The sequence below is a fragment of the Urocampus carinirostris genome, chromosome 14 (assembly GCF_059441175.1).
Source record: "Urocampus carinirostris isolate Australia breed hairy pipefish chromosome 14, RoL_Ucar_1.0, whole genome shotgun sequence".
Classification (NCBI taxonomy): domain Eukaryota; kingdom Metazoa; phylum Chordata; class Actinopteri; order Syngnathiformes; family Syngnathidae; genus Urocampus; species Urocampus carinirostris.
In genome coordinates this window covers 14888668-14904481 of record NC_142362.1, presented here as the reverse complement: position 1 = coordinate 14904481, position 15814 = coordinate 14888668, and the positions used below count along the sequence as shown (strand labels likewise).

The window sequence follows — 15814 nt, the reverse complement described above, 5'->3', positions numbered from 1 at the left end:
TTCTCTTACTTCCAATAAAACTTGTGAGAAACGCAACGCAAGTAGGTCCTGTCTCTGTTCTGGTCTTGACAGATATATAAAATAGTAAATGAAGTAAAGGAGATAAAAATAAAGTTTTTTTGGGTGCCAGGTTCGTTCCCATTGTCCCTATGTCTTTCTACAACTAAAATACTACTACAGAAATACTGCAAATGGCACAAATTTACTATAAATGTAAATATGAAAGTTAATGCTTAAAAACAAGGACCTAATATGTTAGTTTACTTTCATTCTGAAAAGAAAAAAATAATAGTCAAGTCATGTTTATTCTTAGTCTCAGAGGGCTGAACTGATCACAGACTATTAGAGACCACATACTATTATAACACCATCCCCCGATCTAGAACCTACATGAGGGCAAGGAAAAACTCAAAACCTCAGCATGAGGAAAATTGAATAAACCTTGAGACGGGACTGCAAATGAGGCCATCCCAGTTCCAGGATGACCAGGGTGCAATAAATGTTGGAAGGGCATGAACAAACAGTATAAAAATACTACAAAATACTATAATACTCCAATACAAAACTACTACTACAACAGAAATTGATTGATTGATTGAACGTCAATAATTCTTAAAGTAACCCCAGGGCAAGGTGGCCAAAGGGCTACTGCCAGAATCTAGGGAAATTGTTATTATTTTTGTACAAGTGTATTTTATAGGGGCCGCGGGCCAGTACAAATTGGATCACGGGCTGTAACTGGCCCCCGGGCCGGACTTTGAACATGCCTGGCTTAGGGGGTTTTGAGGGAGTAGGGAAATTTTGTTTCCATCTCTTTTCTGTTTAGGGCTCTCCCTTTTTACTCTGATTTGTAATTAAAAATCAATAACTAAAGAAACTTGAAAAAAGTAAATGAAAATATGTGCCTTAAAGGGACACTGTGTAATATTTGAACACTAGATGTTGCTGTATTAAGCTCTACTTAATGCTATGTCTATGTAGTGTTAGAATTATTCTGTTGAAGAGTTATCTCGCAGTACAGGAAAAGCAATTTGGGACAAGTGCTGTCGAGTGCTAAAGCTAGAGCTAAGGATGGCACTATGTAGAGCTAGAACTAAATAGGCTAATCTTAGGGGGATACAGGGCTTGGTCTATCGAGTGCTAGAACTAGATATACAGACCATCATTATTACATTAAATATTACAATGAATTTAACAAAACAACTTGCCCGTCCGACAAATTATAAAATAGGGCTATAGTCTGAGATACCTAAAGCTAGAGATATCTAGAGTAGAGCTAAAACTATCAAGCAGCCGGGGTCTCCAACCTTTATCAAGCTGAGAGCTACTCTTTGTAACTTATTAGCACAAAGGGTACCCAGTTTGATTTGCTTTTCTAAAGTAACAACTCATCATGTTATTACTATGTTATTACCCTGTTAAAGGCGCTGTCCGGAACTTCTGCTCCTCTCTGCTGCCATCTTCTGGCTCAAAGTCATTATCTGAGGCTCAGTCAGTTTATTCCTCAAGTACTGTACAAATAAACATTTATTTTTTTCGTATTCCTGCGGGTTTGGGTTGGCGTTTGTACTGTATTTGAAACAGGCCTTTTCTTACTTTCACCATTTTCAGGCTACACTGACAAAAAACCCCAGGGACAATCATGAAATCACTCTCCACCCCCATTTCCGGCTTACTAACGTAATGCACGTCCCAGAACAGCAGTGCTAAAAGTAAGATAAAAGAAGATAGATGCGGTAAAACAAAGTACAAAGACTCTTTGAACTCCAGTGGGCATTGTTTACACATACACAATAGAGAAAATAATTCTACTTTCAACTTTTTAAGGAAACCTCAAATGACACACCTCGCCTTTAATTATTGGAAGTAGAGTTTCATAGCCTTCTCAAACTCTTAAATATAATTTTACTAGAAAATCGCAATGACTCATCACTGGTGAGCTATTTGAGGACAAGTCTGCCGGCACCTTAGCTTCCTCGTTTGGGACTCCTGATCTAGAGGTAGATCTTGAGCTATTTATATCCAGAGCTATCTGAAGTTAGAGCGAAGAGAGGATGCTATGTAGAGCTGGATTTATCTATAGCAAGAGCTATCTTAAGCTAGAGCCATCTTAAACTAGAACTAGAGCTATTTAGAACTAGAAATAGTTGAAGCTAGACATATCTTGAGGTGAAGTCAGAATTATCTAGACCACGGGTCTGAAACAGGCAGACCACGGGCCGAACCAGGCCCGCTAAGGGATTGAATCCGGCCCGCGAAGCAACGCTCAGGGAAGCGCGAGAGAAAAACTGCAGGTTAAAATATGTCCACTTGATGTTGCCATACTCTCTCTCTCTCACTCACTTTTCGCTTTCTCTGTCTCTCTCGCTTGCTTTTCGCTTTCTCTCATTCTTGTTTTCTCTCATTCTTGCTCTCTCCCTCTCGCGCGCGCTTTTTGCTTTCTCTCTCTCTCTCTCGCTTGCTTTTTGCTTTCTCTTTCACTCTTTTCTCTCTCTCTTGCTCTGGCTTTTTGGTCTCTCTCTGTCTCTCACTCTCGCTTCTCTCTCTCTCTCTTGCTTTTCTGTCTCTCTCTCTCTCTCTCACTTTTTGCTCTTTTTTTTTCTCTCTCTCTCTTTCTCTCTCTCGCACTTTTTGCTCTCTCTCTCACTTTCCCCTGACTCTCTCGCTTTCCCTCCTCGCTCTCGGCTCTCTCTCACTCTCTCTCTCTCGCACTTTTCTCTCTCTCACTTTCCCTTCTCGCTCTCCGCTTTCCCTCACTCTTTTTCGCTTTCCCCTTCTCTCTTTCTCTCTGTCTCCCACTCTCTCTCTCTCGCTCCCTCTCTTTCACCTTTCGCTTTCTCTCTTTCTCACTCTCTCTCTCTCTCTCTCACTTGCTTTTCACTTTCTCTCTTTCTCTTGTGCGCTTTTCGCTTTCTCTGTCTCTCTCGCTTGCTTTTCGGTTTCTCTCATTCTTGCTTTCTCTCATTCTTGCTCTCTCCCTCTCGCACGCGCTTTTTGCTTTCTCTCTCTCTCTCGCTTACTTTTTGCTTTATCCCTCTCTCTTCTCTCTCTCTTGCTCTCGCTTTACGTTCTCTCTCTCGCTTTTCTCTCTCTCTATATTGCTTTTCTCTCTTTCTCTCTTCCTCTCGCTTTTTGCTCTTTTTCTCTCTCTCGCTCTCTCTCTCTCTCTCTCTCTCTCTCTCTTGCACTTTTTGCTCTCTCTCTAGCTTCCCCCCCCCTCTCTCCTGCTTTCCCTTCTCGCTCTCCGCTCTCTCTCACTTTCTCGCTCGCTCTCGCTTTCCCCTTTTCTCTTTCCCTCTCCCTCTCTCTCTCGCTCTCGGACTCTCTCTCCCTCTTTCCCCTTCTCTCTTTCTCTCTAATTTACTAGTCCAGCCCCCGAGAGAATGTTTGTTCTATCGTGTGGCCCCCTGAGTTAAAATGAGTTTGACACCCCTGATCTAGACCAACGTGGTGCCTGCCGTACCTTAAGAACACCTCGGTAGTCCACAGACAGGTTCTTAAAATCGCTCAGCAGTGATGGCTCATTGTGTTTTCTAGGGAATTTGATTTCTAACTGGCATGATGTTTTAGTGATTGACTTAACTCTACTTCTAAAAAATTAAAATCTGGATATAGCAGTAACTACCTAGAAATAACATGATCAATTATTATGTAGAAATGCGTATCAAACCAGAAGCCCCTTCCCACCAATAGGCAAACAAAAAGGAGTTCTCAGCTTGTAAAAGGTTAGATAGATAGATAGATAGATAGATAGAAAGATAGATAGATACTTTATTCATCCCCGAAGGGAAATTCACTTTGGTGACCCCTGCTCGAAGGCAAACCTGATTAAGAGAGACCGGACTCTTATCAAATCCCGACCTGGTAGAACCTTGAGGCTAGTAGAATCTGGCGTGTTGAAGCCTGCGTCTGACTTTTCTACTGTAAGCACGCCGACCCTGAAGCCGCGCAAGCAGGGGCGGCCGATATGGCGAGCCCCCGTGATGACAGTTGCCGAGATTTCACAGAGATTACACACTTGTGGAATTTTATCTCTGCGCTGTTTTGACTGTGGTGGGCAACGGCAGCTTGGCGGCGCTGGGGAATGGCAAGCTCTTTGTTGTAATATGCATTGTGGTATACATTTGGAGATGACATGTTTTTGAGTGTAAAATATGTGATTGAGGTATAGAATTCGTACGAGTGCTTGAAATCCTTGGAAATGCTTGATTTTGAATGGGTTTTCAAAGAGTGAAAAGTGCTGGGATCTTGGTTGATGTGGTTGTAAATGCTTGGAATTGTTGCCATGCTTCTCAACAAGTCTGCCTAAAAATGACGCCGAAACTGCTTTCTGGTGGATTCGTTTTACTACTGCTTGTATTCTTCCCTCGTGATTAACGGCAGCTGTCATTAGTTTGTACTGCATTGCCCTATAAAGGGACATCACACCAAAGGGGACAGGTGCTTGCTACACTTAAACAGGGCGCTATGAAATGTGTATTAATGCAAGGATTACATCCCAATGATATACCTTTATTATGGGTCATGCAAAAAAATGAAGGTAGCCTTTCCGAAAGGTGAATTCTAATGGGAAAAACTTCCTGCAACTGAAAATGTCAGCTACATATTACTATCATTTTAACCCAACACCTATACGAGGAGAAATTTGTCTCAAACCAAATACATTTGCAATTTACTCAATATTTGTAAATCATGTTTCCTGATAAATGCACTCACAAGATTAAAAATCGCATATGTAAAACACAGATATATTTGTGCTTCTGCAAACTACAAAATTTACACCAGATTTCTTCCTTTAATGGTACTGGAGAATTGAAAAGTTGGCTGTGAAAGTGCTGCAAATGTACTTGAAATTGGCCATGAAAAAGGTGTACAAACCTTGGACATATTTTAGTCTTATTCAGTATGTCTCTAATGGGGGTCCTTGTAGTATCACCTCAGAGGGTACTTGACATTTGAAAACATATATTTGAAATGTAGCATCATTGATAAAACTGAGCTTCACCTACAAAATTGTCCAAATGGTAGATTCATATTCTGTCACGACCAGCACAAAGGGTAAACCCAATCGCGTAACGTTTCTCACAAGTTTATTGAAATATAGAGGAAAGTCAGCGCCAGCGATCCGGTGCTCACTGGACGCGGGAAGCAAGCCGCTCACGTGATTGGAGCGTGTTCCGAATGTGGAAGTGGATCTTCCGGAGCGGGAGATCGTGGCATAGTAGACGGAAAAACAGGTCGTTAGCCAGGACGGGAGATCAGAACGTGGTCGGGGTCAAAAAAACAGGTCATAAACCGGGACAGGAGATCAAACCGTGGTCAAGGTCAAAAAAACAGGTCGTAGCCGGAGACAAACGGGGAAATCAGGAACGGATGGGTGAAACGGGTGCAAACAGCGGGACCGACGGGAGTTAGAGTCAAAGTGCTTGCCTTGTAGAAACAGAGGTTCACTGACGGACTGACACAGGCGAGTGAAAGGACTGAGCTTACGTAGGACGGGGAACCAATCAGGAAGCCCTCAGCGGCTGGCGCCAAACGAGCGGGCACAGGTGAAACTACCGTATTTTCCGCACTATAGGCGCACCTAAAAGTCTTAATTTTTTTCAAAAGCTGACCATGCGCCTTATAACACAGTGCGCCTTATATATGGCTCAATATTAAATTCGCAAGGTCTCGCAACTTACTCAACAGCCGCCGACTAGATTCTCCCCCGAGCGCGAAGTCGTCCGCGGTGTATGCTAGGATTTATATACCGGCGTTTCATTGGCTAACCAATGTGTCAATTATCATTTGAATCGATCACTATTGGCTGAAGTTATTCGGAGCCTCGGATTGGCTAGATGCCCAAAACAAGCCCTCCAATCGGCCGAGTTTAACAATGGTGTAGCAAGTCCGCGGTGTATGCTGGGATTTATATACCGGCGTTTCATTGGCTAACCAATGTGTCAATCATCATTTGAATCGATCACTACTGGCTGAAGTTATTCGGAGCCTCGGATTGGATAGATGGCCAAACCAAACCCTGCAATTGGCCGAAAAAGATGTGTCAATCATCAATTAAATCGATCGCTATTGGCTGAAATTATTCAGAGCCTCCAATAGGCTAGATGACCAAAACAAATCTTGCAATTGGCCGAGTTTAGCAATGGCGTAGCAAGCTTGCTAAAGTACACCATAGAGAAACATGTTTTATCAGTCTGTATTTGCAAATAATTTACTCTCCTGGATTTACTTCACTAACGGTTGTAAGAAGACCATGATTGCGTATCATTATTGAACGTGAGAACTTAGGTGAGTTATGCGGCTTTATGTTTTCCCGGTATCTTGTTTTAGAACTATCTTGATGTTGCTGTGATGAGTTGAGTGAATTCAACTCAATTCCAAGTGTTTATTGTCATATGCACAGTAAAGTTGCGAGTGAAAAAGAAAATAGAAACATAGAAATGTTTGGCATTTCTTGAATCCCAAGACTTGAACCTTCCGAATGATATTTGAAATGACGCATTTAAGTGACATCGTACGGACACCGCATTCGCACGTGTCTACGACACGTATTTGCTTCTTTGCAAGCTTTGGGAATGTTAAGGGGGTCATCAGTTGGACTGAATCATCGGACTGTTTTGTCCACGTTCCCATTGTAGCGCCTTATAATCCGGTGCGCCTTATCTATGGAAGATATAGGACCAAAAACTATTTTTTGGGGGTGCGCCCTATAACCCGGTGCGCCCTATAGTGCGGAAAATACGGTAATCACTCATCATGACATATTCCAATCCATTGTTTTATTTATATATATATATATATATATATATATATATATATATATATATATATGCTGCATTGAGCTTTGTTTGTTAGCTTTAAGCTGGTTACACCTGTTTAATATATACGGTACTTGCAATTTCACCAAACCAAAAATATATGTAATGTAGAGCTAAGATCTTAAGTCCGAGCCCAACCAGACCTGAGCCCGACCCGACCATTTCTTCCCGTCTGCTCACTAATAAAATATGACAATTCGCGTTTGCTTCAGGCTTGATCCCTTAAATCAAGTTCATTGGTCGGGCTCGGGCTGGTTCGGGTTTTAATACCTGCAGGTCCGGGTCGGGCTAGATTTTTTAGGTCCGATCTTATCTCTTATTACAAAATGTGGTCAACGTGCCCCACCCTTCATTGCTACAGGTCAGCCAAGATGGATTAAGCCTCCCAGAAATTGAAGGATAAATGACTCGTCAAACAGCAAGAAGAAACAGAGCTAATGAGATATTTCCGCTCTGAAGAGTTAGCTTCAGAAAAGCGCTGAACTTTCGCTGTGGGATGCTCGTTAGCCGTACTAAATTAGCTTTCGCTCGACTTGTCGGCCTAATTAGTCGAGTCACATGAGCGGATGATATTGCAAAGTGCTCTCGTTGCTCTTTTATTCAGAGGGAGAGGATTTTCGATAAGTTTCGTGGTAAAGCTTTGGGAAAACGATGAACGGGCACGCAATGCGCTAAAGCGCTAACAATACAACTATCGAGTTGTTATGTAATATTTGTGTGGTGTGCGGGATTTACGATGACGATTAATACCTGTTAGCCTCTAGGGTCGTATTTTTTAAAATATTTTTTGATGTTTTAATCCAAGTTGTATCTACTGTAGTTTCAGTCTTTACATTGTCTCACCAATTTTTCAGCATTCAAGACAATTACCGAACTACTATTGAATTTAATATTTTAGTAGATTAAAACACACACAAAACTATAACATTGTTTGCAAAATCAGAAGGCATTATATATTTTTAAAAATTGTTTTTTGTGATCAATACTTTATTTATATTCTTTTTATACCTTACCAGCTAAAGATAGTAATGCAATGCATGTAAACAACACACAGGTCAAATGAACAAGCCAGCAATTAAACATAGAGAGAAAACATATAAAACTAAATTATAATGCATACCTGTACAAAAATCGGAGAAAGGGATACTGAGCACTATATTTTATGTATCAAAATATTAGCATTATAGGTCCTTGAACAGGAGTTCTCAACTGACTACTCCTACTGTCGTCAATAAAAAAATATGTATATTTTGCTATACCCTAAACCCTAATCCCTAGTTCTAATTTAACACCCTAACCATAAACCCTAACTCTATACCCTAAATCTTACTCTAACCATCTAATCCTGACACTTAACCCTAATTCCTTAAATCTAATTTAACTATAATTTAACCCCTAACTCTCTAACCCTTAACCCTAACCCTAAAACCTAATCCTCTAATTCTAACCCTAATCTTACCCCCAACCAAAACCCTAACTCTATACCCTAAACCTTACTCAACCATCTAACCCTAACACTAAACCCTAATCCTTAATTCTAACTTTAATTTAACCCCTAACCCAAAACCCTACCTCTCACCCGTAATTCGATCTCTAATTCTAACCCTAACACTAAACCCGAATCCCTCAATTCTAATCCTAACTACAATTTAACCCCTAACGCTCTAACCCTTAACCCTAACCCTAAACCTAAAGCCTAATCCTCTAATTCTAACCCTAATTTAACTCCTAACCCAAAATCTTAACTAGTCTATACCTTAAATCTTACTCAACCATGTAACCCTAATACTAAACCCAAATCCCTTAATTCTAACCCTAACTATAATTTAACCCCTCACTCTCTAACCAGTTGCCTTTGGGTCAATAAGCTTTTGAGCATCAGAGCTACCTTTGTTCTTGTTTCTCAGAGGGCTACTGATTTGATATGCATTCCTAAAATAACAACCTAACGCTAAATCCTAACCCTAAACCCTAATCCCCTAATTCCAACCCTAATCCTTTATCTCTTTGTTTCCTTATCCTCACTGTAAATGTGGAACTGGAGTCGTCCAATTTTGTTGTTACAGCATATCCCATGTTGTAACAATGACAATAAAGGCCTATTCTATTCTATTCTATTCTATTCTAACTCTAATTTAACCCCTAAAACTAATCCCCTAATTCTAACCCTAACTCTAATTTAACCCCTAACCCTAAACCCTACCTCTCACCCCTAATTCTATCTCTGACCATCTAACACTAACTCTTACAATCTAACCCAAAACCCTTAGCCATAACCCCTTAACCTCTGACCCCCAATGCTAAACCCCTAACCCTATATTATATCGTATACATGTTCAGTTTATAAAATCATAAGTACAGGTATAATATAATAATGATAGTAATAATAAATTAGAAATAACTCTAAGGTCCTGGGTGAGCACAGCAGCACAGTGGTTAGCGCGTGTGTGGCACAGTTCTGAGGTCATGGGATCAAACATTTCTGTGTGAAGTTTGCATGTTCTCTCCGTGCTTGCGTGGGTTTCCACCGGGCACTGCGGTTTCCTCCCACATTCCAAAAACATGCATGTCAGGTTAATTGGCCAGTCAAAATTCTCCCTAGGTGTGAATGAGCGAGTGAGTTGACTGTCTCTGTGTCCCCTGCCCACTGCCCGAAGAGAGTTGGGATGGGCTCCAGCACCCCCGCGACCCTACTGAGGATAAGCGGTGCAGATAATTGATGGATGGATGTAAGGATCTGTTCAATTAATGTATTTTTTTGTTATTCCAAAATATATTTATGAACTATTTCATGGCTACCACACATTAGTTCTCCCTGAAGTAAATCTATTAATCAATTTCCACTTTGATTCTCTCCATGCAAAACCCCAAGCCCCTGAATGATTCTCTTTTTTTTTCTTTCTTGGAGAAAGAAAAAAAAAGATTCTTGAAACGCAAGCTGAGAAAATGGCTTAACTGACCGGCCAAGGCCATCTGCGCACATGTAACTTGATACACCAAAGAAACATAATCAGTTAAGACATTCCAGGCTGAATCCAAATTAACCTTTGTGTCATTGACAAAAAAAACTGTAAACACTGCAAATAAATAGTAGCTGAGTTTTCCCTTTTTTGTTTTAAAGTTTAAGCGTCAACTCACACAATTTGCCGACGTTTGACGGATGTGTGAGAGCAGCCCTACAGCTGTGTCACCACTGCAGCATTGTCTTAACAAAGGGAAGTGCAAAGTGGAGGGAACAGCTAAGGTCTTAGGGGTGCGACCGAAAATCTACTCATGGATATATCGTGATTCTATTTTGGCAATTTTTAAAATCAGAATCGATTTTTTTATACTGGACTTTCTCAGAAAATTAGAATATTGTGATAAAGTTCTTTATTTTCTGTAATGCAATTAAAAAAACAAAAATGTCATACATTCTGGATTCATTACACATCAACTGAACTATTTCAAGCCTTTTATTATTTGAATATTGCTGATTTTGGCTTACAGCTGAAAAAAACTCAAAAATCCTATCTCAAAATATTAGAATACTTCCTCAGACCAAGTAAAAAAAATAATTTTATAACAGCAAAACTAAATCAAACATTTGAAAATGTCCATTGATGCACTCAGTACTTGGTTGGGATTCCTTTTGCACGGATTACTGCATCAATCCGGCGTGGCATGGAGGCAATCAGCCTGTGGCATTGCTGAGGTGTTATTGCATTTGTAGGTCTGGTGTCTTTCATCTTCTTCTTAACTATACCCCACAAATTCTCGATGGGGTTCAGGTCAGGGGAATTAGCAGGCCAATCAAGGACAGTGATGCCATGGTCAGTGCACCAGTTACTGGTGGTTTTGGCACTGTGGGTAGGTGCCAGATCATGCTGGAAAATGAAATACTCATCTCCATAGAGCTTTTCAGCAGATGGAAGCATGTAGTGCTCTAAAATCTCTTGGTACACAGTTGCATTTACTCTGGACTTGATGAAACACAGTGGACCAACACCAGCAGCTGACATGGCTCCCCAAACCATTGCTGACTGTGGGAACTTCACACTGGATTTCAAGCAACTTGGATTTTGCTCTTCTCCAGCCTTTCTCCAGACTCTGGCGCCTTGACTTCCAAATGAAATGCAAAACTTGCTTTCGTCTGAAAAGAGGACTTTGGACCACTCTGCAACTGTCCAGTGCTTCTTCTCCATAGCCCAAGTCAGACGCTTCTTCCGTTGTCTTGAGTTCAGAAGTGGCTTGACCATGGGAATACAGCTATTGTAGCCCATTTCCCGGACACGTCTGTGAACTGTGGCTTTTGATACCTGGACTCCAGCTTCAGCCCACTGTCTTTGAAGCTCCCTCAAATTCTGGAAGCGGCTCTTCTTCACAATTTTGTTAAGGCTGCGGTCATCTCTCTTGGTTGTGCAGCGTTTCCGGCCACATTTTTCCCTTCCAACAGACGTTTTGTGGATATGCTTTGAAACTGCACTCTGTGAACAGCCTGCTCTTTGAGAAATTTCTTTTTGTGTCTTACACTCCTGATGGAGGGTATCAATGATGGTCCTCTGGACAGCAGTCAGATCAGCAGTCTTCCCCATACTTGTGATTTAGTTTACTGAACCAAGCTGAGTGTTTTTAAGGCTCAGGAAACCCTCGCAAGGTGTTTCAAGTTAATTAAATGATTCAGGTGATTAGTTGAATAGCCTACTTGTATACTTTTTCATGATATTCTAATATTTTGAGATAGGATTTTTGAGTTTTCTTAAGCTGTAAGCCAAATTCAGCAATTTTAAAATAATAAAAGGCTTGAAATAGTTCAGTTGATGTGTAATGAATCCAGAATGTATGACATTTTTGTTTTTTTAATTGCATTACAGAAAATAAAGAACTTTATCACAATATTCTAATTTTCTGAGACAGTCCAGTATATTTTATATCTGGTACATAGTTATTTCCACAGTAATATTGTTTTAGTATTTCTGTAGTATTTTTTACACTATTTCCATAGCAGTTTTTTGTAGTATTTCTTTATTATTTTTGTAATATTACTTTGTTTAGTAGTATTTCTGTTGTAATATTTCTGTAGTAGTATTTTCGGGGTAATATACCCGCGACTCGTTTCAAGTCGGGCTGAATTAGTTAGGCCGGATCCTACCTCTAGCCTGCTTGTATGTGGATCAGAACAGAATAATCAAAAACTAGTATACGTGTGTCAAACAGATTTCAGGTAGTGTGGTTGAGTGGTCGAAGGCGTTGGGTTTAGGCCCCAGTCTCTAAGACTGAAATCGAACCTTCTTGTGTGGAGTTTGCATGTTCTCCCCGTGCTTGCATGGGTTTACTCCAGTGCCCAGGTTTCCTGAGGTTAATTGGCTGGTCCAAATTGTGAATGAGCGAGTAGGTTGTCTGTGTCTGTGTGCCCTGTGACTGGCTGGCAAACGGTTCAGGGTGTCCCCTGCCCACTGCCCAAAGATGACTTGGATGGGCCCCCTGTGACCCTACAGAGGATAAGCGGTGCAGATAATGGATGGATAGTATATATGCAGAATATGGTAAAAATTGGTCAAAAAGATTTTCTACTAACATGCTAGGTTTAAAAAAAACACCACATTGGTGTGGCATTTTTCTTATATTAATTCATTTTTTTTAATTTCAGTGTATTTTTTGATTGTTTTCTATTGAAATAGGATAAATTGATACATGAGATGGAACATCTTTTTGTTCAAATAAAGTACTATTTGTTTAGTCTTAATAGAAAACAATGAAGTGAATTCCTAAAATGTCAAAAATAATTATTAAAATGGACTAACTGTATATCAGTTAGTTTTTTTTGTTTTCTGACATGAAAAACAAGAGAAAATTACCTTAAATTGAGGAAAATTGAAATTACTTTGAGCACAGGGGTGAGAATTTATGTTATTCCAGCGTATCCCCATCTGAAAAAAACACAAGGAAAAAATCTGCAGGAACAAGAGAAATCATGTCACTAATACAGTATTTGAAATAATGTAAATCATTCATTAATTTATTCCGGGTCATTGCATTTGGCTGTATATAATGCAGAAAATTGATATATAGAACAAAATGGAAATGAGATGAAAATATCTTAAAATAAGAAAAAATATATCAAAACAAGTATTTTTCCCCAACCAATTGGACAGGTAAGACCAATTTATTTTAAATCTGTCATTTTTTTTTATAAATGAACCACTAATTCCTTCCAAAAAGTAAATCATTGTTTAAATAATGTCTTTATATGTTCATTCATTCATCTATTTATGGTTATTTATCTATTTAGGGTGGAGAAAGTCGCTGTGTATTTATTTTTAAACAATGGGTAAATTATTTTTAGATGCGTCACATCTGTCCACAAGATATCCTCTTAACATTGTTTGCCAAAAACATGAACTTACAATATATATGAATAGATACAATTGTTGCATTTTTGCCATGAGGCACGGAAATCAAACATAAAATGAAAAGCCTTTAAAAATCTGCAGGGAGCCACTAGGGTGCGCTGAAGAGCAGATTCAGGCTCCATAGCCGCTGGTTGCTGACCCCCGGTCTAACTCAACCGTTGCAGTCTGAAAACTCTCAGTCGGACTAAGTCCTTAATTAGATTATTGTTCACGTTTACATGGCTTTACATAATTGGAATACTGACAATATTCGATTTCCAATCAGATTATTGCCTAAGTGTCAACGTAACCTATTAAAAAAGACACATGGATCGCTTCACTAATCTACCCTTAAGGTGGGGTGCGTAGTTTGAGGTGTCCTTAAAACATTTCAAATGTAATGTTCTTAATCAAGTATGTGTTCAAAGAGCCTTTATATATTATTTTCACTGCGTATTTCTGACTTTTGTCTTACTTTTAGAGGATAGAGGAGGTAGAGGATAAGAAGGTGAGGCGAGTGATTTCCCGCGCGTGTTTGCCATTTTCTTTTATTCCAGGATAAAAATGGTGAAAGTAAGAAAAGGAGCATTTCAAATACAGTCCAAATGCCAATCCAAACCCCCGAAAAGATAAAATAAGAAGAGTTTATTCGAGCGCGTCTATGAGAGACATGTACAGACGGACAGACATAGGCTTAAATGATGAATTCAACAAGAGGAATATTTTAAAGTTACCGACACCACCTTTAAGTCCTCGTCGTGTGTAAATATCAACATTATTCCTCAGTCACTCGCCAAATTCCACAACTTTTCTCCCGACCTCTGCCTTCCACTTGTAACACCGCCCTGCATTTTCCACATCTTGTACAACTCTTGACTACTAGCTCGTCCCCATCATCTTTTTCGAAAGATGTGCCAGTAGGTTATGCTCAAATGGAACTCCCCCGGCAACATTTTGGCATCTAAACTGCTGCCATTCAGGTAGCCAAATGTCAACTTTGCAACCCCTGTTTATATTTGCGTGTTTTGTTTGAGCACTGGCCTTGCAGTTTGCTCTCGGGTCTGGCCGCCAGACCACCTGGGGGGTGCGTACTCTTTGGTCTACTGTAGAAGATCAATAGAAGGCTGGCGTAAAAGCCTTGCGAGGGAAGAGTCAAAAGGCTTGGCAGGATTTCCTTTCTTCCCTTTAAGGAAATTCCTGCCGTTTCGAGCTTTGCCCATGTTAGACAGCAGCGCTCAAACAACATCTTGTTGACTGTCACTGTGGTGTCCTCATATCAAGGAGCTTACCTTGTCAAGATCCTCCTCCACAGTGTTTTTTAAGAAGCTCGTGAGATTGTCCTTGAGTACGACTTGGATTTGCCGAGGTTGGGATTTGCGACATTGCGTCATCTCCTCGTGATGTTATTTGAGCAGAAGTCTCTGTAAAAGACAACAAGATTAGGTCCAGTGAAAATCTTGAAAGACAAAACAAATACGGAGCTATCGGTTTAGTTGTTTTTGCGGGGATACAATATTGGTTGCCTAACCTTGGAAGCCAGAAGGGAACAGTTTATCAACGCTGCTGAAACTTCACCAGAAGATGACAAGAAAATGTAGTCAAATAAAATCAGTGTAGCTAGTGAAATATTCTTATTGCACAGTCAATATGATTTTGCTTATTATAAATGATATTTTTCCCGACTTTTTTATTCATTTTAAAAATTGCTTTCGGTTGAAATCAAACATACTAGTTAAGTCATGTATATTTGTATAGCCCTTAATCACAAAAAGTGTCAAAGGGCTGCAAGACTACAAATACACAAGCCCCTGATCTAAAACCTACATGAGGGCAAGGAAAAACTCAAAAACCTGAGCATAAGGAAAATGAAAAAACCTTAAGTGGGAGCTGCACAAAATAAGCAATCTGTCACCTTCAATAGCAGATAATTTGCGTTTTTAAGATATGTTTTTGAAATATTAGAAAAAAATGCTGTAAAATATATACATTAAAATAATAATAATAAAATAATGATAATAATCTGCCAGTGGAATAACAAATACATTTTACACTCTGTGCTTCTTCGCGCGTTATTCGTTTGTTAAAAGACGTTTTTAAAGTTGCATTGGTTGGTTAACAGCATTTTGACCAGTTACAAGAAAAAAATAGCGTTATGAAGTGGAACAGGCTCTCGATTGGTTGGTTAGCCAGCTCCTACTTTGCGACCGACATGAGTCAGTTGCAGCATTCATCAATTTGCCTTTTCTCTAGTCGTAAATAACGTTACTGGTCGCAACAACGTGCCTTGCGACTGGCTGGCAACCAGTCCAGGGTGTCCCCAGTCCAGGGCACCAGCACCCCCGCGACCCTACTGAGGATAAGCGGTGCAGATAATGGATGGATGGGTCACAACAACATAATTTCAACTGATGTACTATATTGTCTTTTGCTCAGGTTGTTAATCGGTGCACCTCGAGCAAGAGCTTTGGGAAAGCAGAATGCAAACATCACTGGAGGCCTTTATAAATGCGACATCAGCTACTCGACTGACTGTGAACGCATTCTATTTGACAGCGAAGGTACGTGATGAGTTTATAGGTTAACAGACACTCTTCTTAGTGAGCGTTTAATAATCAAATAGGA

General features: G+C 40.0%; 1 protein-coding gene across 2 annotated transcripts in view; it reads left to right on the top strand.

Moving 5' to 3' along the window:
- itga6a (integrin, alpha 6a) overlaps nucleotides 1-15814 on the top strand; it is a 49744-nt gene that overhangs the window by 2375 nt on the left and 31555 nt on the right. For both annotated transcript variants that reach the window (XM_088352568.1, XM_088352570.1), the window contains exon 2: nucleotides 15626-15750. In XM_088352568.1, the coding sequence (XP_088208694.1) occupies nucleotides 15626-15750 (125 nt within the window). The remainder of the gene's footprint in view (nucleotides 1-15625; nucleotides 15751-15814) is intronic.